Raw genomic sequence first — 18,431 nt, 5'->3', positions numbered from 1 at the left:
TTTTTGGAGATGCGCTTGTTCGGTACCCGGCGTTCTTCCGACGCCGGCCCTCCTCTGGGGGGATGACCGACACAGCTAAAAGTGTCCCGCACTTGCTGCAGCACAGCGTGGAGAGCTGGCGAACATCATCTTTCTGTGCTTAGGAGCTAGCGCCCATTTCGGTGAAGAGCCACAGGTCAGAATGCACCTTCGTTTGACAATTTAGCTGCTCTTTACAAACACCCGATATCTTTAGATCTCTGTCATTTTGCCAGAGAAGCGCCGCGAATACCCTGCGTCTTGAAGCTGGCAAAGGTGGGCTGCTTTGCGCTACAACGGAGGGGCAGCCTTGCTGGAGATGCTAACACTGCTTCGCCAGCTCTAACAGGAGACTCTAGTCGTTGCGCATCTGAATGCGAAGCTCCTGGGCACGAAAATAAACGCCTGGCTTATGTATTCTCGACGCCGAGCCAATCATCATGGATGGCTACCCTTTGGGAAGCCTCGATCATAATGTGCCGCTTATCGTGGTGTCGGGACTGAATTCGGACCCGCCAGAGCAGCCTCCCAAGGCCAATGGCCGGGGACTCCTCCTTCGATCTGATCTGCCGCCTCTAGAGAGTAGAGAGGCGAGCTTCCTGCAGTCTTATTTTGAAGAGGTGGCCGAGCGCGGAACGTCGTGGACCGCAGTCACGAGGGATGAGCCCTTCAGGGTCCGCATCAAGACCGTCGGTAGGGTATGACGAATCCGAGCCAAAGCGAACGAGGTTGCGCAGCGCGTTTCTAATTGAATGCAGTCTTATGTGCTTCCATCTCGACGAGCGCCGCTGCCTGAAACGATCGAACCGTTAACTACGGCCCCGATACTACACTCACCCTTCTCGCCCCTCAGTCCTTCGTCAACTCTCTACCCTGATGGGCTGATTAATGCGGAATGGATCAAGAAGCACCAGGAAGCGATCCCTAGCATATTCGTGTGCTTTCACACACTGACTAGCGATCCAAAGACTGCTACATTGCAAGACAACAAGCTAAAGGCAGATCTTAATGGCATAAGGGCGATATTGGTGGAGTCGGGTTATAAAACGCGCTTAGTTGTGATCATCCTTGGAGATAAAGATGCCAGGACATTGACTGCTGATATTATACAAGATCGGCTGGAGAACATCCGAAGGGGAACTGGATTAGATCCCAAATCAATCTTCTACGTCACGCCTCAGGAGTCGCCGTCAGATTTAAAGAGAGTGATGGATAGTGTTCTCTCCTTACTGTACACCACGGCCATAGAGTATTATCGAGATCTTGGGAGGCATGCTAGGAAGAAGCGATCCCGAGGAATCGTTCCTCAGCCGACAGTGCCGCCAACTTCTGGAACGTCGCAAACGTTATCGCTATCGGACTGGAATTTTCGCTATGATTTCAAGTCGGCCATTTTTGCTGAATTTCGCCAAGAGATTGACGCGGCAATCCGATCCTTTGAACAGGCGTACGAGATTTTGCTAGGTCAAGATGTTCTTGATATAATTCCCAGTTGGAGCCCTCGCTGGAACGAGGCACGGCTCCTAGCAGACATTATCTCTATCCGCTGTTTGCGAATGCACCTGTGGATGGGACAAACGAGTATGGCGGTTAGGAGATGGCAGGCTCACCGCGATCGTATCAGCGATTTTGTGGAGGCCCGAGGAAGAGGTACAAATAACTATGGCTGGCAAGCTTGGGAAGCCCGGTGGGCGATGATGATGGCTACTCTTATTGAGAAGACCGAAGTTCCTGGCCTGGGGCCTTCGACTATGACGATCTTTCTTCAACCAGAAAAGAATCTTTTTGGCGAACGATTACATCCGTGGGAGCTATTACATCATACTGGTTATTGGTATCGAATTGCAGCACGCCATCTTGGAGCTCGCAAAGCATTGGCCCGCAGGATACCCGAAGATGATAGAGGAGCTCCAGACGCTTCGCCCGCATCGAGAGTGGCGAGCAAAGCATATCGTTACGATACATACATGTGCCCTCCGCCCCACGAAGAATATCCATTGAACGGAAAGGGAGTCAATCACGCACAGCTAATAATAGACTGCCTCCTCATGGCGAGAGGTCAATTTCAAGCTAGAAAGCAGCACCGAATTGCGGCAGAAATATCTTTGGAATGTGCGAGGGAGATGGTGACGATTGGATCGTGGAATGAAGTACTGGGGATGCTCAGGCCTCTCTGGGAAGACAAGTCTTTTCGCTCTGAATGGTGGCTCGATATCTCTGAAGAAATCTTATGGCTTGTGAGACGAGCAGCGGCGGAAACTGGACGGGCAGATATTGTGGTCGCCATTGATTGGGAACTAATGGATAAGCGTAGGTGGCCATTCTATATTATCACAGTTTCGTGCCTCGGATACTGACCTTGACATATAGGCTTTAGACGGAGAGAAAACTGGCATTACGATCTCAGCAAGTCTCTGGATGGAGTTACCTTGGATTCGAAGCCATCTATTAGCATATCTGACGATTTAGCTTCATCTTTCTTATCAGCGTCGTTTGTTTTTCGTACCAAAGAGGGCCGGGCTGGCGAAACATGCTTGGCCCAGCTGTCTCTCAAATCTGAAGCGCTTGGTGTGGCTGCTCCTGTTACTCTTTCTTCTATTCGAGTTGAATTTGAAGGGCATCTCAAACCTATCACGCTCGTGCACGACGCAGCGCTGCCGATGAATTCTGCGGAAGGACCTATATCCGTGGCAGTTGTGCCGTTGACCGAACAGCTTGGGGGCGATGAAAAGAAGACTAAAGATGAATGCGAAAATGAAGCCGAAGAAGGGACCCAAGACGAAGATGAAGACAAGAAAGACGACGCAGATAAAGACAAGACGGATGAAAAAGAAGACCAACTGACTGGTAAATGCGATCTGACACTGAGACCAGGCCACCGTCAAGTGTTTGAGATGAATATACCATTACGAGAGCCAGGGGAGGCGTCAGCTTCTACTCTAATTTTGTCTTATAAAGCCGATACCTTCGAAATGGATTACAAGTTATCATTGTCGGAACTAGGCAATGTAACAGGATGGTTCGTTCAAGGCTCGGTGAAACCACGATTGTCCAGACCCAACGGACACATTCTACATATACAGCCACGTCCGCCTAAAATGAAGCTGAGGTTGATAGAGCCCCTCGAGCAATACTATGCAAACGAGCCGATTGCACTACGGGTTGGCCTATATAACGAAGAGGACGATTCTGCTAACGTGAAATTGGACATTCGGATCATTGGGAAGGGAATCCCTCGGTTCCAAGTGCAAGCTGGAGAACACAAGCGAGAAGTGGATGCTGCTGAGGAGGAGTCTCAAGTCACGGACCTTACTCTTGGCCATATCGCCAGCTCCTCATCGTTAGAGGCATCAATTCATCTAGACCCTGCACTAGCGCCTACGGTATACGAATTGCAGATCAGAGCAGATTATCATTTGGAGTCGGATGCTGCAACACCGATTGTTCAGGTGTTGCCTATTCATCTCAATATTGTGAATGCGTTTGAAGCCAATTACGACTTGATGCCGCGACTTCACCTAGATCCCTGGCCAAGTCTTTTCGACTACGAAGATCTACAAGACGTTTCTGAAGGCGATGTTGTTCCGGCCAAGGGGCTCACGCAGCAATGGTGTCTTGTTTGCCACTATGCATCGTTCGCAACGGAAAATTTAGACGTAATAGGCCTCGACATGCAGGTTACGTCAGTGACGCCTGGCGGACGGTGCCGTGTTGTAAACAAGCCCGAATTCTCTGCAGATGGCATGATTGTGGCGCCCAAGACGATGTATGAAGCTCGGTTTGATCTGGTAGCGGATAAGATTACGCTAGACGACAGGCATCCAGTCGCAATAGACTTGGCATTCGTGGTCCGCTGGCGACGGCGGCGATCTATAGATGGCGAGACTAGCCCAGTTAACGTCACAACGATGATAGTTGGGCAGTACATGGTGCTTGGAACGGAGCCTAGAGTGCTGGCATCGGTGCTTCACAGTTCGCAGGAGAAGGCGGGTTTGGTGCGACTTGATATCACGATTGAGAATCCGTCTAACCATTTCTTAACATTTGGACTGGCGATGGAACCAAGCGATGCATTCGCTTTCTCTGGATCCAAACAGACGACAATGCACTTGCTACCGATGTCAAGGCGCACCCAGACTTACCGTCTGATGCCGCTTGTACGAGGCGTGTATGTACGGCCAGGATTGGTGGTGAGGGACAAGTATTTCCAAAAGGTGCTCAGAGTTATACCGACAGAGGGGATGAAGATTGACAAAGATGGCCTGCTGGTTTGGATCCCTCCAGTGCAAGAAGCTGACGAGAAGTCGAACTAGTGGCTCGGGGGAAAGGGTACCCGAGGAATACGTAAATAATCATGATATTTGGTTCATCTAGACTAGATAGAGGGATATCATTTTACATCGCCTGCCTCAGACTTTCGCCTACTATTATTCAGTGCACTTGGCTCGATAGGCCACCAAGGGTGCAGCTGTGACGCAGCGCAGACGTGGCAGGAATGGATCTAACGCAGAGGATGGGACGATGCTGGCATGGCGCTGTACTATTATTGGAGCTGTTCGTTCATGCGCTTGCTCCGTGGCCCATCTGCTGTTCACGAAGCCGTGAATGAATTTAGGGGTTTGTTAGTTGCGGAGTTACGCAGTGTCTCATTTGTATGGGTGTTGCGGATTTGGCCCGGCCTCGCTGTGGAGGCAACACCGAGAAAAAAAAAAAAGAAGACGTGCCTGAGCTTTTGTAGCTTCATGGGTTGCCGTATGAAGTTGGGCTAAGCTTCTTGGGCTGAAGCGGGCTGGATTGGTAATAAGTGGGAATGAATCCACTCGCGCCGAACCTCCCCCTGACTGAGGGAGCTGCGCCGCGAAGCTTATGTCTGTATACGAAGTACGAGTACGTGTATATCTTGCTGGTGCATACCTACCCAGGTATCTCTCTTACATGTGAGGCTTGCATATACATACATACAACGGCTTGATCTTATCTGATGTTGGCCCTAATACTGCTGTTGTTGTGTTACTAAATGCCTAACAAGGAAAGCCTAAGAAGCCTCGCAGAACGAACAGGATGAAAATCCTACTACCTAATGTAGAACTTACTCGCATGGGTGTTAGTAGTGCCGTAAATAGTTAAACCTCGTTTTTTTCTTTCTCTAAAACAGTCGTCCGCCTCAAGTAAGCAACTAGCTGCTCCCACAATAAATCCTACCAAAAGCTCCCCCCTCGGACATCGGCTTCGCTTCAAGTCCGTCGACTTGCCCGTGGCTTGCTCGCCCACTAAACCGCATCAGGTGGTTCAAGCCATTTGAGTCATACCGTTGCTTTGCAGTTCGACTCACCTCTCATGCAGCATCTGCCTCTGGGGATTAACTACCGGCGTTTTATTGGCTCCGTATTCTTTCTTTCTTTATTTATTTATTTATTATTTTTTTTAATCTCATTGTTTTCTTGTCTTTTATTGGCACTAATAATATCCCATACGTGTACGGAGCAAACCCCGGTGTTAGTCAAAGGGTTTTAAGCTCGGGCTTCCAACCTAATCTCCGCGTAAAAGAATCATGTTGTCTAGATTGGTTTCCTTTGTAGGCTGCCTGGCTGTGTATGTAGTCTATCTATTAGCCGCTAGAGAGTAGAGAGCTAGGGGAGCGAGGAAATCGCGAGGGCGAGTTTCGCCACGTAAATGCGGAGTCCAGCTGTAGGGATGGCAGGCCGCAACTACTAGTTGGCAAAGGGCTTTCGCGTATCGAATCGAATGTTAATATTATTAAGGATTTTTAATTTAACCGCCGTGGTGCCAGTGCGTGATTAGGAATACATATCACTGAATGCCGACGACCGAGAGCTTGGGCGGTCTGCCAGTGAGCCTGCTGGGGGTCGTGTGGTGGTAAGATAATAGATCGACCTGGGCTAGATACTAAGATGGGCAAGATATAAGGCTGAAAAGGTGTACCACATTTTTTTGCCCCTTCCCTATTTTTTTCTTTCTTTCTTCCAGGTCTTTTAAGCCTATTGCTTTAGTTTCCTTCTACTATTGTATTAGTCGGAAGCAAGGCCGAAAGAAAAAAAAGGGGGGAAAGAATCACGAAAAAGAACAAGAAACGCTGCGGAAAAGGCAGCCAACTCGCGACGCTAGTACGTAAAACTTCGTGCATACATAGTATGGCCGACGTGAATTTTTTTTTGAACTAGATCCATCGCTGGACCCGGCTGTTATATGGAGACGGCCAACTCTAATTATATATACCAAACTAACAAAAGGAACAGGACCGACCTCTTCCCTTTTTTTCTTCCTTTCTTTGTCGAAGCACTCCCCCCCCCCCGATCTTCTCAATACACTGGGAGACAAAAGACAAGATAACAAAAAAATGTCTTCCACGCCAACGCCACGTCTCTCATCAGACAAGACAGAGCGCGGCTCCATACCGCCGCCCCTGAGTCGTGACAATGACATCGAAAAGGAACTCGCTGTAGCTGGCGCCGATGAGACCAAGAAGGACGATACAGTTCTGGAGGAGGTCGTCAAGACTGATACGGTGGCGACCAATGCCACTCTCAACTATCCTAAGGGCGTGAAGCTGGTGTCTATCATCATCGCTCTTTGTATGGCGATTTTCCTAGTTGCGCTAGATCAGACGATTATCGCCCCTGCGCTGGGCACGATCACGGCGAGATTCCAGAGTGTCAAGGATATTGTGAGTCTTGAGCAATTCACCATGGAAAGATGGTAATGGAATCAAATGAAACATCTGATTAAACTAACCATCAATCAAAACGTCAACAGGGCTGGTATGGTTCGGCCTATCTGCTCACCGCCACAGCCCTCCAGCCAATGTACGGCGCTCTCTACAAGTACTTCAACGTCAAGTGGTGCTATCTCGCCGCCATCTTCATCTTTGAGATTGGCAGTCTGCTCTCGGCCGTGGCGCCGTCATCAAAGGCGCTGATTGTTGGGCGGGCCGTTGCGGGAGTAAGCTTTTTGAAACCCCCCAATTCGCTCTCGCTGCACGCTTTTGGATTTTGAAATGCTGACTGAGAGGGGATTAGGTTGGAACGGCTGGCTTATTCTCTGGATCCATTGTCATCATCTCTCTGTCGAGTATGCCTTACCCTGACCCTTAGAAACGAAAACCCAGCAGTTTGCTAATTGCTGTGATAGTGCCCCTCGAAAAGCGTCCCATTGCCTTTGGTCTCATCGGTGGCATGTGGGGAATTGCCTCTGTTGCCGGTCCTCTCCTCGGCGGTGCTTTCACCGAGAAGGTTTCCTGGAGATGGTGCTTCTACATCAACCTCCCCATCGGTGGTCTTGCCATGTTCATCGTTGTCCTCCTACTGCATGTCAACCGCAACTCGGACGATACCCTGGGCATGACCGTCTTGGAGCGCATCCTCGAGATCGACCTTTTGGGCACTGCCATCTTCATTCCTGCCATTGTGTGTCTCATCCTGGCCCTGCAGTGGGGTGGCGCGGAATATGCTTGGAGTGATTCCAAGATTATTGGCCTGTTCGTCGGCTTTGGCCTCATGATCCTCGTCTTCGTTGGCATTCAGTTCTGGAAGGGAGACAAGGGAACCTTGCCACCGCGAATGTTCAAGAACCGCAATGTTCTTGCTGCCATGATGTTCAGTCTCTTCTTCGGCGCTGGTTTCTTCCCCCTCATCTTTTATCTTTGTGAGTGGCATTTCTGTTTCAATATCCAGGCTGATCCTTTTTTACTAAACTATGTGTGAACAGCTCTCTATTTCCAAGCCATCCAGGGTGTAAGTGCCGTCACCGCCGGTATTAAAATCTTGCCTCTGCTCCTTTCCAGCGTGTTCATGTCCATCGTCACGGGTGGCCTCATCCCCGTTATTGGCTACTACAACTTCCTCATCCTCCCATCCATGGTTCTGTATACCATCGGATGCGGTATGATTACGACGTTCGCCGTCCACACCCCGCTGAGGGAGTGGTTCGGATACCAGGTCATCGCCGGCTTGGGCATTGGAGCTGGATTCCAGGCCAGCGTCTTGGTTGTGCAGACGGTCCTCCCTCAGGAATGGGTTCCTGTCGGCACTGCTTGTGTGCAGTTTTTCCAGATCCTGGGAGGCGCAGTATTCGTCGCTGTTGCTCAAACCCTCTTCCAAAACGGACTCATCGACCAGCTTGCCAAGAGCAACACTGGCATCAACCCCGAGCTTTTCATCAACAGCGGTGCTTCTGAAATCAAGTCTGTGCTCCAAGGCATCGGCCGATTGGATGCCCTTGAAATCGTTCTCGAGGCGTACAATACCGGTTTGCGCCATACTTACTACATTTCCGTGGCATGCGCCGCCCTTGCATTTGTGTGCAGTCTCGCCTTCGAGTGGAGGTCAGTGAAGAAGGGCGCCAACGGTAGGAAGCCTGAGATATCAGTGGGTATGGCATAGACTGGGAAACCAAGTCATCACTCCACTCTTGTTTGAAAATTTTCGTTTCGAGCCTTGTATTTTATTCATATCCACATCATCTTGGACATTTATGACGATGGTGCAAATGCGTCTTTTGAACTGTACAGCGTAATGAGCTATGGAAATAGATCCCTTGGCATAATCTAATAGAATAATATTAAAGATATTGAAGATACTTTGTTTTTCCATATGTATTACTGTGTATCATCAGGAGGCTGATCCCATGACAGTCGACCAGTCCTCTTTCTCGTGGCTGCTCCTGAATCTCGTCCGACAAAGTGAAGAACCCAGTCTTTGACGAGCCTCGTCTTCTCTTGCTGAGGATGCTTCGCCGCGGCCCGTCTGGCGAGATCTCTGTTCTGATAATACCCACCTCCTTCGCTCCGCCATAGGAGATTGACCCGAGTAAGGTTTTTGCGCAGACTTTGACCGTAGACCTTGCCACGGAAGACATGCAGTGCCACGTTTTCCATCAAAACGACGTCTTGCCGCCTCAGCTTGCTGATTTGGCCGGTTGCAGCCTGGTCATTGGATAACCAAAAGGTCACGGCAAAGCCCGATTTGGTTTCATCGCCAACAAGCACCTCGACCAGTGACAAAGTGGTGCCCCAACGCGTCGTGACGGTCCGGGGCTGGGCTATAGATATCACAGCCACGATCAAATTGAGCGTGACTGTCTGGGGGCTCAGAGCGAGAATCCGAGCCGCGGAGGGAACGTCTTCCAAGTCTGACAGATGCAATGGCACGGGCGGCGTCAATGGATTCGTAGGATCCTGCAAAGAGATGTCGTCTGTATCATTCGTCATGAATGAGGTTGTGGTATCCTCAGTATTGCCTATGCTGAAACTGCCTATCTGACTAGACGGCATGAGGGTGTGGGCCGCAAGCGACTCTTCGCAAAACTGCGTCAGTATTGCCCCCCCATCTTCACCACCGCTGAAAGACTGGGGTTCATCCCCAGAGAAGGCATAAACTGTGGTGAAGAAGTCACGATGAGCATGAAAGGAGCCGCTCAGGATGCTGTGGTTCTGGCTCAGGCCTGTTTGAAGGGGTCGGCGGTTCAGCGGCACAGACCGCCAAACAGCGTGTGGTGGTGATTGAGATGCGGCTTCAGCGCCTGAAGCTGGGCTCGTGTGTTTCTGTTTCTGCTGTTTGCTGTCAAGGCGCCCAAAGAACTGTTGGAATGTCTCATCGAAGCTGTCTAAAGTGCAGGACTCGGAATCCACCGAGATTGGGGCTGGAGCTCCAGCGAAGAGGATAACACGTGGTGTTGGTGTTGATGCCGGTACTGGCATCTTTAGTTATGGCAACTGGGTTTGGTGATGAGATTGTATACAAAACATTGAAGCATGGAGTTGGGCCTTATATCAGCCCTACCTAGTAGTTGTACGAGTGACTGCCGTGACACGGCGCGCAGGCTGATTGTCAACGCCAACCGCTGTAACACGCGATCCCTGCCATGCCCCGGATTTGGCGTCTATGAGTTTATAACCCAAGCGAATGAATGTCTAGTTGGGGCTGTTGATGCTGGTGAGGGGATCTTGGTGCCTTGCTGTGCTCTATCTGGTGTATGCGAACTTCAAAGACCGAAGCCAAAAATTGGGACGGAAGCAGGACAGTAAATACACAGTGCGGATACTGTATCCAATATTGCACTTTCATCGATCTTACACGCGCGACTGCTCTGATCTAATTGACAAAGTTAAGCTAAATGATGTTGATCTGCATTGATTGAGGTGGATACTATTGATGCACCTGACCTAACTGGATGGTCTTGATCCGATTAGAGGTTTATATAGTTGCAGTGCTGGGACACCCACACCTGTAATTAAGCACTGTTAGGCACCTACGTGAATGCAATATATCTTGTCATGCAGATGATGTCTCAAGTTTTGCAAATCTCGTTATTTACGTAAGGACAAGTTGTCATTTCAAGTCCTGCTTTTCAAAGAATGCAATCTACAAACAAAAGTGGCAACTCATACAAACGAAAGCGTCTATAACCAAGTGAATCGCCAACTGCCTTACACCACTGCCGACCCCCCCAAAACAAGCTGCTATTCGGCTATTTTGGCCTTCAATCTCTTACCGAGGCTCATCTCCACCCGCCACGCCCCAGCAAAAAGGGACAATAACAGTGACAAATCGCAAGCCCGCCCGTTGGGATCCGCGTGCGGTTCAAAAAAAAAAAAAAAAGTAAGAGCTGAAAACCCGATACTACATACATACATACACGCTACCCCGGATTCATGCTCACTCGCTAAGATAAGATTCGGCGTTTGTTGCGAGGTGGCCAACCAAGATCCCGGGTTCCTGGCGTTAGTTAAACGCCCCCCCCCGTCTTCCGGCGTTTGTGTCGACACAGCACAACATATTCATCACAAGCCGAGGCAACATCCATTGCTTTTGCTACCTTTTCTTTTCATAAGTTTTCTACTATACATAAACTACCTAGAATCTGTATGAAGTGAACGTACCACCTTGTACACAAACTACAACCCTTAGGCCACAGACAAAAAATGGCCTCCGATGCATCATCATCATCCTCATCCTCATCCTCAGTCTTCGACATCCAGGAGCACACCATCCAAGCATCACACATCCGAGAATACCCCCGCGCAACGGCAAATTCTCAAGACGATGCCCTCCTGCTGCACGTGAAGCAGTACACCCCTAAACACAGTGGTCCTCCGCGCAAAGGCGACATCACCATTATTGGCGCTCACGCAAATGGCTTTCCAAAAGTGAGTACTACCCAGCCGAATCGAATCAAATCATGGGAGTAGTATTATGATTTGGGCTAATGAGAACAAAAAAAAACAGGAACTATACGAACCTCTCTATGAGGAATTCCTCAAACAGCTAGACAAACAAGGCCTCCGCCTCCGCGCCATCTGGATCGCCGACGCCGCTCACCAAGGCCAGAGCGGCATCCTCAACGCCGCCTCCCTCGGCAACGATCGTATGTATTTCCTCATCTTCTCATCTCACATCATCCCTTTCTTACACCAAACTAAACATGTATATGAAAAACAGCCTCCTGGCTCGACTACGCCCGCGACATCGCCCACCTCATCAACACCATCCGCCCTCCCCGCCCCATCATCGCCATGGGCCACTCCTTTGGCGCAAACGCCCTCGCAAACGTCGCCCTCATGCACCCGCGCCTCTTCACCGGCTTCGTCATGCTCGACCCCGTCATTGCCCGCTTCGCTGCTCCCCCCAAAAGGCAGCAGCTGCTGCCCTCCTCTCCCGAAACGTACGCCAACCCAGCGTCGCTCAGCGCCATGCGTCGAGATACCTGGCCTTCTCGCGCTGCTGCCCGCGAGGCATTCCTCTCCAAGGACTTCTATCGGGCATGGGACCCTCGTGTCTTGGACCTCTTTGTCCACTATGGCCTCCGTGATGATGCCGCTGCTGGAAACTCATCAAAGAACAAAGACAATCAAAATCAAACTCACCCCCCCGTCCGTCTAACCACCACCAAGCACCAAGAAGTCTTCACCTTCATCCGCCCCCTCTGGCCCGCCCTCGACCCCTCCACCAACCTCATCACCAACCCCTCCCTCGCCCCGGACCACGACTACGAACCAGGAGTCCCAGCCGCAATGCCCATCTACCGCCCCGAAGGCAACAACACTGCCGCTCGCCTCCCCCACCTCCGCCCCCCCGTCCTCTACGTCTTCGGCGGCAAGAGTAACGTCTCGCCGCCCCGCCTCATTCAGGAGAAACTCGACACCACCGGCGTCGGCGTCGGCGGTAGCGGTGGCTCCAAGGCAGGCCGCGTGAAGCACGTCATCCATCCGGACAGCGGCCATCTCGTGCCCCTGGAGAAGCCGCTGTTTTGCGCAACGGCCGCCGCTGAATGGACCAAGACGGAGATTGATAGGTGGTGGGCGGAAGAAGAGGCATATGAAGAGTGGACAAAGAAGTCACTCGAGGACAAATCGACAATAGATGACGAGATGAGGAGGCGCCTTGCACCACCCAGCAGTAAAAACAGCAAGGCGAAAGCCAATCTGTAGAATTGGTATTCTCATTCATCTCTGCCTTGATATAGAGTTTAGAGCATCTTGTTGTTTTCTTCCTTTCTTCTTTCTTCTACCAAATACACTAGCATAGACAGGCAGCCTGGCAAGCAGCTCCGATTTGGCACGAGAGGTTATGGCAATACGTAATATTCATTCATTCTTGAAAAGTTGTCATGAAACACAAGTACTTGAGACACTGAGCCAATAATCTCGTTAGGCTTTCCTAAAAGAATCATTCTTTGGTATGTTCTGAGCCTAAAAGAGTGTACAACATAACCTGTCAAATGTGATGCTATCCTAACCACGTCCCAATTTGAGTCCCACCTTCTTAGCATACATATTCGAGCCATGGTATTAAAAAAACCTCGCTGGATTTCCATAATCGCTAGCCCACATTCATGAGACTATTTCGTTGGGAAAAAAAAGATTGTAGCCGCTTAAATATAGTACATACTGTCCCTGAGATTGACATGTACCTGCCTTCCAATGGTGTTCGGGCCGCCCCCAGCTGCTTCGGTCTGATTCTCCGAGTCGTTCTGTTCAAACCACTCGGGTCGATGTGCGCGAGCACGCTCACAGACAATGTCAGCATAGTACGCTGGGGGGCAAATGCTGACGGCTTTGGTGGCGCGGCCGTAGAGATAGCACAACTCGTGTGTCAAGCGCTCCAGTTCGTTGGTCGCGTTGGTGCCGAATTTCGTGCGGAAGATCTCGTCCAGGAGAACGGTGTAGTGCGCCGGTCGAGCGGTGCCCTGGAGAGCGTCATGGGCCGTTAGGTAGAAGTCCCAGTATCGGGATTGCGTTACGCCTCGGTCTACTACCGTTCCGTTGAGGATGTTGCCAGACCTAGACATCTCCTCTGTCGATGAAGGGTAGAACCGGGTCTGGTGTCGCTTCACCGACACCACCAGCGTGATCTTTGGCTGGAACTGGGGCGAATACTTCTTGCGGCACGCTTCACGGATGCATGGCAGCTCCCGGTCGAGAACTTGAGAGAACTGGCCCTCGGAGACGCCGTCTCGGTAGATGACAATGTTTTCTGGATACCGGTTTCCATTGTGCTTGCTCCAGGTATCCAGTCGAAGCATGAATGCTTCAATGAGCTTATCACTAAGCATCTCCTGCCTAGAAGTTTGCTCCCAAGACAGTGCGGGCCATTGCCCGAGATCACTGTCAACGCTGGACACAAACCCGACCAAGCTAGGAGGCTCAGCAGCGCCCTTCTTCAAGGACATGTTGGTCGGATGAGTGACGTCGTAGCCAACAATCATGGCTTTGCCATCCTTGAGTATGCTAAAATCGTCTTTAAGCCTGTGGTTGACGCCCCCAGCTTTGAGATTGATCTTGAGCCCGACGTTGGCGAAATATCCTGGGCTCGCTTTTCCAAATGTACGTCCCACAACGCAGCTCGTATGAATTCCATATGTGCAATCACCCAATTGCTTGATCCTGGCATACAATCCTGACGAATCTTTTTCAGACAGGATGATGACGAAAAGCTGGATTTTGTTTTGTTGTAACCACCCAAAGATATTGTCGAGGTTTTGATTGATATCAATTGCCTCTCTCGGGGGAGCAACGGGGACTTTGTTGATTGCGATCCCCATATTAGCCAAGAAATCTCCGTATTGTAAAACGACATCTCTTCCAACTGGCTGCGCATTTGGTCTCATCAAGAGATTGACCCAGCTCCAACGCTCAATCCTGTTACCTGGCTTGATAACTCTTACCGATCTCATATTCCAGGTGCCATTCAGCGGTCTAACATCGACATTCTTTCTCTTGCCGTCCAAATAGACTACCGTCGGCGCATTGAGGATTCTTCCTTGAACAGTCAACATCTGCTTCTCGACAGAGACACCAAATTTGTTTAGTGATGGATCGTCAAGTTCGAGCACTTGACGGCTGGCGGTGCTAATGGAAAGGGCATTGGAGTACGGCGACCGACAGGCAAATTCTAGCATAGCAGTCGTCTCGTCCATGTTAAGAGAAGCTTTGATTGCCTGGCCTGGTTGGATCTCGATCATCTCAGCCGGTACATATGTAAAAGGCTTTTGCTCAGTACCCATGTCGAGCAATGGATAATCCTTTAGGGTTATCCCGTACTCTTGAATGCATGTCAGCTTGATGCTTTAATCAAATAAAGAAAAAAAGGGGGAAAAAAAAAAAGGAAAAAGCGAGACGAAAACTTACTCTGCTTGTAATAGTCAAAGACCGAGGTGTAGCGGCCCCCTTTGCCACTGTCTATCCAGAACTGAACGTTCTTTGGACCACCAAATTCCCAGTTGGCATCAAACTTGGGTGGATGTGCCATGCCCTTGCCTTTTTTAACAACATCTGACGAACTGGCCAGGCCCCGTATAGCCTTGGACCGGCGAACACTTTTACCCTCGGTAGTCTTGAAGTTGTACCAGACACGAGTCTTGGGTAGGAATTTACCAAACGCTCTAAGTTTGCGCATTTCAAACCCTTCGTTCTTTGAAGCGGCTCTGATCTGCAGGTTTTCCAAAATCTCTGTCATGCGACCAGAGATTCTGAAAACGCCGTGAGTGACATTGGCGTTTACCAGCACCCGGCCAGTTGCCAAGCGGGCGGATTGGAAGTAGCCGCGGGCAGCGGCCAGAGCGCGCCAATTCTGAGTGAGATTCTGGATTACTTTGTCGTCTCCAAATGGGAAGAATCGAGATGAACCAATGGCTGCGGTCTTGATATGATCGCTCCTGGGCTTATGGCCCAGAATGACGTTGATCGCGTCAACAACGTCGGGAAAGCGTGGGAAGGAGATGGCGTCAGCACCGCCCGGTCCATCCGCCATGGATGTCAGATACTGTTTCATGTCGCCAACTCGAATCTCATTTGGGCCGTGGATCTGCACAGAGTACGAATCCATATCTTCGCTCCCCTCGGATTTGGCAACTTCAACAACCATGGGGTTGGCAGCGAGATTGATCTGCTTCAGCGTGATGAGCACGTCCTTGAACTCTGTGGCAGCGACAAGAGCCTTATCCTCCTCCAAAAGTTTGGCTAGAACGGCCTTGACGACGAAAAACAGTTCTCTGCCCTTGATCTCTTTGTCGCCTGCGCCAGCTTTGCCGCCCTTTTTCGACTCTGGCTTTGAGGAGCCAACCTTCTTGGCATTCATCGTATACTTGTAGAACGTGTCAAATTTGAGGTTGACCTTGAAGTAGTTTGCCCAGAGGACAACGGGTCTGCCATGTGAGCCATAGGCTGGCCTAGGAGGAAAGTGGTTGATCGTGCTTGGCGGTGGAGCAGCGGTGCCTCCTTTGCCTCCTTTGCCCCCTTTCCCTTTGACGCCCAGTTTACCCATCTGAGACGTGAGAGCCGTAAGTGACGAGGATTGGGCTGCCACAATCTGATTCTCCAGCTTCATAACTTCAGCATCAGGTTCAGGTATCGTGCCGTTGTAGCTGTGATGTCTATTAGCTGCGAGTTCACACATATCCACACCGCTCTGGACCGTATAAGAGAGGTGAGGACTCACTTGAAAGCCTTCGTCTTGCCAGGAGACTCATCGCGACGACCAAAACCGCCACCTCCGCCTCCACGTCCGCGGCCTCGTCCGTCTCCTCGGAAGCCGCTGAAGCTACCCCTGTAACCTCCTCGGTCACCACCACCTCCTCGTCCGCGGCCGCCGTAATCTCCACGGTCACCGCCTCCTCGCCCACGACCACCGCCATAGTCTCCCCGTTCGCCACCTCCTCGTCCTCGACCACCACCGCGATCTCCTCGATCACCACCTCCTCTTCCACGGCCGCCACCACCACGGTCGCCGCCCCGGAAGCCACCGCGGTTACCTCGGCCTCTATCAGCCATGAGGAAGACTGGAGCAGTATATAGATAGGGATATAACGTCGAGACTTAAACGACAGAGACCAAGAAACCAAAAAGAAGGCTGGGTAAAGTAGATACTGCCAAAATATAATGCTGAAATAGAATAACCACGAGTGAGAGAATAGCGATTCTAGCGAAGGACCCAATAAATAGATGTTTTTGGCAGAGCGAGAGCGAGAGACGGTGACAGTAAAGAGAAGAGGAAAAATAAAATGGGTTGTGCTGAGAAGAGATAACAAAAGGACAAACAGAATTCAAGGGCTGCGCTTCACCAACAAAGAGCAACAAGGCGTCAAAGCGTCAAAACGGGAAGGCGTGAGAAGGCGTGAGAAGTCGTGAGAAGTCGTGAGTGCTGGAAACTTGAAATACAACAATGAGGTTGCCCAGCTGCCAGAGCTGCAGCTGCTTCCAGTTGGTGAAAGCTCGAGGTTGTCGGTGGCGACGAAGAGTGAGGCCAGCTTAAAGCTCTCCACCGAACTGCCGTCCGTTTGTCTAAATCTCTAGGGCCCGGCCGTAGCGCTTCGACGGGTCTGCGGGAGCGGGGAAGCTGCACATGTCATGTCTTCTAGTCAGCGCGGGCTGGTCCCGGTTCCAGTTTTCTTTTCTTTGTCTTCTTGTTTCTTCTTCCCAGCAGAGATAGTGTGGATAAGGTATATACTGTAACAGAGGCAGGCAGAATTGGTACGTACCTACAGCTTTCTGGATGCCCGTGCGGGAATTTGTAGTTTGCAACTCGCTGGTGGGGGGTTTTGGCGCTCAACACGGCGTGTGTTGGTCAATGCCGGAAGCAAAGAAGCTCACTTGAATGCTGTATGTGCTGTAAGACCGGTGCAGTGCAATGATGGATTGCTTGAATGCGGCCGGGCCAGCATTATATCCATCAAAGGAAGGGGTGAAGCGCAGCGGACGCGGCGTGGACGCTCGTCTGTCAGTCACCCATGCAATATATGGAGATGGGCACATCCGCATGTACATTCATTCGCACACAGCCCTCTCTCTGTGATACACGCCCACTCTATCGTACTTGGGATGAGCGCCGCCAGCCAAACAAACTGGGCTTTCTCCCACCCTTGCTCTCCGCTGGCCTCCCACATCGCCAGAAGAGTCATTGTCACGCACCCGCCCAGCTCAGGCAGATTCGCCCGTTTTCAATGTTTCTGCCTTGCTATATACCCTGTGCTACCTACTACGGCTACTCGTACGCCATCTGCGTATCTGCATGGAGCCACTCATAGCCGCCCAAGGGCCGTCTTTGGCCTCACGTTCTACTGTATACATGTAGCAAGTAAATGTGCTTCGTGAATCTGGTTAGTTCCTGGCCGATGTGACGGATCAGCCTCGAGTGCATCTCCACTTGGCGCCAACTCATGATGCATGCATCAGGCTATCCGAGCATTCATGATGCGCTGTTGATTCGTGCTCCAAGTCTCACGTCGCCTGCCGATCAATAAGAGCTTGGCTGAATGTGAAGGAGGCGACGGCAATGATCGTGTGTTGGGTGTTGTCGTCCAGTCTCAACGTCACCCCAGCACTGCATTACCCTTTGGCTTGCTTGGGCCTGGAAAACTGCCGGTTCATTCGATGCTTTAGTGTGTACCTACTAGGTATGTAGTAGTAGTACCTGGCATAGCAAGTACTACTTCGATATACCCTAGCACTACAATATACAGCAGTAGTACTCCGTACTTCGTCTACAATAAATCACGCCTCGAAGAAGCTTCCCCGCTACGAGCGACAGGTCATGTAGATTTACTCACTTACACACGAAACATTCCCTCAAACTGCCAATGCAATGCCAAGGAAAACTCAAGGCACAAGACCGGTAAGTCAATTCCTCGTATCTCTCCTCTTTTACCCTTTCTTCCAACTGATTATACAGTTGAAATCCCAAGTTATGCTACCGCAAAGTGAGAAACCGGTCTCATGAGGATGACTGCGATGAGGCCAACCTACTTCTCCAAGGCGTGGACTCTACCAAGCATCAACACGTGGCAAGGCTCCGATTCAATTGAAAACGGCTATAATTCACACAAGGCGTAGAGAATCTCGCAGTTGTTTAGATGAGGCCTCTATAATGTTTACTAAGTAACACGCAGATGTCTTCTCATAT

General features: G+C 50.6%; 5 protein-coding genes across 5 annotated transcripts; 3 read left to right on the top strand and 2 right to left on the bottom strand.

Annotated features, from left to right (window-relative positions):
- Window positions 1–133: 133 nt before the first annotated feature.
- TrAFT101_002596 (uncharacterized protein) lies at window positions 134–5,152 on the top strand. The gene is made up of 4 exons (XM_024909488.2): window positions 134–294; window positions 359–716; window positions 777–2,328; window positions 2,389–5,152. The coding sequence occupies exons 2-4, from the start codon at window positions 459–461 to the stop codon at window positions 4,329–4,331; spliced, it is 3,753 nt and encodes a 1,250-aa protein (XP_024763715.1). The 5' UTR covers window positions 134–294; window positions 359–458; the 3' UTR covers window positions 4,332–5,152.
- Window positions 5,153–6,016: 864 nt separating this feature from the next.
- TrAFT101_002595 (uncharacterized protein) lies at window positions 6,017–8,666 on the top strand. Its single transcript, XM_024907597.2, has 5 exons — window positions 6,017–6,703; window positions 6,793–6,978; window positions 7,056–7,107; window positions 7,168–7,680; window positions 7,744–8,666. The coding sequence occupies exons 1-5, from the start codon at window positions 6,377–6,379 to the stop codon at window positions 8,415–8,417; spliced, it is 1,752 nt and encodes a 583-aa protein (XP_024763714.1). The 5' UTR covers window positions 6,017–6,376; the 3' UTR covers window positions 8,418–8,666.
- TrAFT101_002594 (uncharacterized protein) lies at window positions 8,364–10,004 on the bottom strand. The gene is made up of 2 exons (XM_024904908.2): window positions 9,816–10,004; window positions 8,364–9,748 (listed from the first exon to the last, which is right to left on the bottom strand). Exon 2 carries the CDS (start codon window positions 9,731–9,733, stop codon window positions 8,633–8,635), a length of 1,101 nt encoding a protein of 366 aa, XP_024763713.1. The 5' UTR covers window positions 9,734–9,748; window positions 9,816–10,004; the 3' UTR covers window positions 8,364–8,632.
- Window positions 10,005–10,366: 362 nt separating this feature from the next.
- On the top strand, window positions 10,367–12,971 carry TrAFT101_002593 (uncharacterized protein). Its single transcript, XM_024906064.2, has 4 exons — window positions 10,367–10,634; window positions 10,709–11,182; window positions 11,262–11,400; window positions 11,475–12,971. Exons 2-4 carry the CDS (start codon window positions 10,958–10,960, stop codon window positions 12,461–12,463), a joined length of 1,353 nt encoding a protein of 450 aa, XP_024763712.1. The 5' UTR covers window positions 10,367–10,634; window positions 10,709–10,957; the 3' UTR covers window positions 12,464–12,971.
- TrAFT101_002592 (uncharacterized protein) lies at window positions 10,774–17,417 on the bottom strand. Its single transcript, XM_024899329.2, has 4 exons — window positions 17,015–17,417; window positions 15,972–16,868; window positions 14,663–15,897; window positions 10,774–14,576 (listed from the first exon to the last, which is right to left on the bottom strand). The coding sequence occupies exons 2-4, from the start codon at window positions 16,301–16,303 to the stop codon at window positions 12,907–12,909; spliced, it is 3,237 nt and encodes a 1,078-aa protein (XP_024763711.1). The 5' UTR covers window positions 16,304–16,868; window positions 17,015–17,417; the 3' UTR covers window positions 10,774–12,906.
- Between the last annotated feature and the right edge of the window lie 1,014 nt (window positions 17,418–18,431).

Source organism: Trichoderma asperellum, chromosome 2 (assembly GCF_020647865.1).
Source record: "Trichoderma asperellum chromosome 2, complete sequence".
Taxonomy (NCBI): domain Eukaryota; kingdom Fungi; phylum Ascomycota; class Sordariomycetes; order Hypocreales; family Hypocreaceae; genus Trichoderma; species Trichoderma asperellum.
This window is presented reverse-complemented; position numbering and strand designations above follow the sequence as displayed.

What these genes read in the sequence shown, in the direction of transcription:
- TrAFT101_002596 (XM_024909488.2), top strand. Translation starts at nt 459, where the DNA reads ATGGATGGCTACCCTTTGGGAAGCCTCGATCATAATGTGCCGCTTATC. An exon ending in GCATCAAGACCGTCGGTAGG is followed by an intron (nt 717 to 776) that starts GTATGACGAATC and finishes AATTGAATGCAG; the next exon opens with TCTTATGTGCTTCCATCTCG. An exon ending in TTGGGAACTAATGGATAAGC is followed by an intron (nt 2,329 to 2,388) that starts GTAGGTGGCCAT and finishes CTTGACATATAG; the next exon opens with GCTTTAGACGGAGAGAAAAC.
- TrAFT101_002595 (XM_024907597.2), top strand. Translation starts at nt 6,377, where the DNA reads ATGTCTTCCACGCCAACGCCACGTCTCTCATCAGACAAGACAGAGCGC. An exon ending in TTGGGCGGGCCGTTGCGGGA is followed by an intron (nt 6,979 to 7,055) that starts GTAAGCTTTTTG and finishes AGAGGGGATTAG; the next exon opens with GTTGGAACGGCTGGCTTATT. An exon ending in TGTCATCATCTCTCTGTCGA is followed by an intron (nt 7,108 to 7,167) that starts GTATGCCTTACC and finishes TTGCTGTGATAG; the next exon opens with TGCCCCTCGAAAAGCGTCCC.
- TrAFT101_002593 (XM_024906064.2), top strand. Translation starts at nt 10,958, where the DNA reads ATGGCCTCCGATGCATCATCATCATCCTCATCCTCATCCTCAGTCTTC. An exon ending in ACGCAAATGGCTTTCCAAAA is followed by an intron (nt 11,183 to 11,261) that starts GTGAGTACTACC and finishes AAAAAAAAACAG; the next exon opens with GAACTATACGAACCTCTCTA. An exon ending in CGCCTCCCTCGGCAACGATC is followed by an intron (nt 11,401 to 11,474) that starts GTATGTATTTCC and finishes TATGAAAAACAG; the next exon opens with CCTCCTGGCTCGACTACGCC.
- TrAFT101_002592 (XM_024899329.2), bottom strand. Translation starts at nt 16,303, where the DNA reads ATGGCTGATAGAGGCCGAGGTAACCGCGGTGGCTTCCGGGGCGGCGAC. An exon ending in GGCAAGACGAAGGCTTTCAA is followed by an intron (nt 15,898 to 15,971) that starts GTGAGTCCTCAC and finishes TAGACATCACAG; the next exon opens with CTACAACGGCACGATACCTG. An exon ending in CTTTGACTATTACAAGCAGA is followed by an intron (nt 14,577 to 14,662) that starts GTAAGTTTTCGT and finishes CATGCATTCAAG; the next exon opens with AGTACGGGATAACCCTAAAG.
- TrAFT101_002594 (XM_024904908.2), bottom strand. Translation starts at nt 9,733, where the DNA reads ATGCCAGTACCGGCATCAACACCAACACCACGTGTTATCCTCTTCGCT.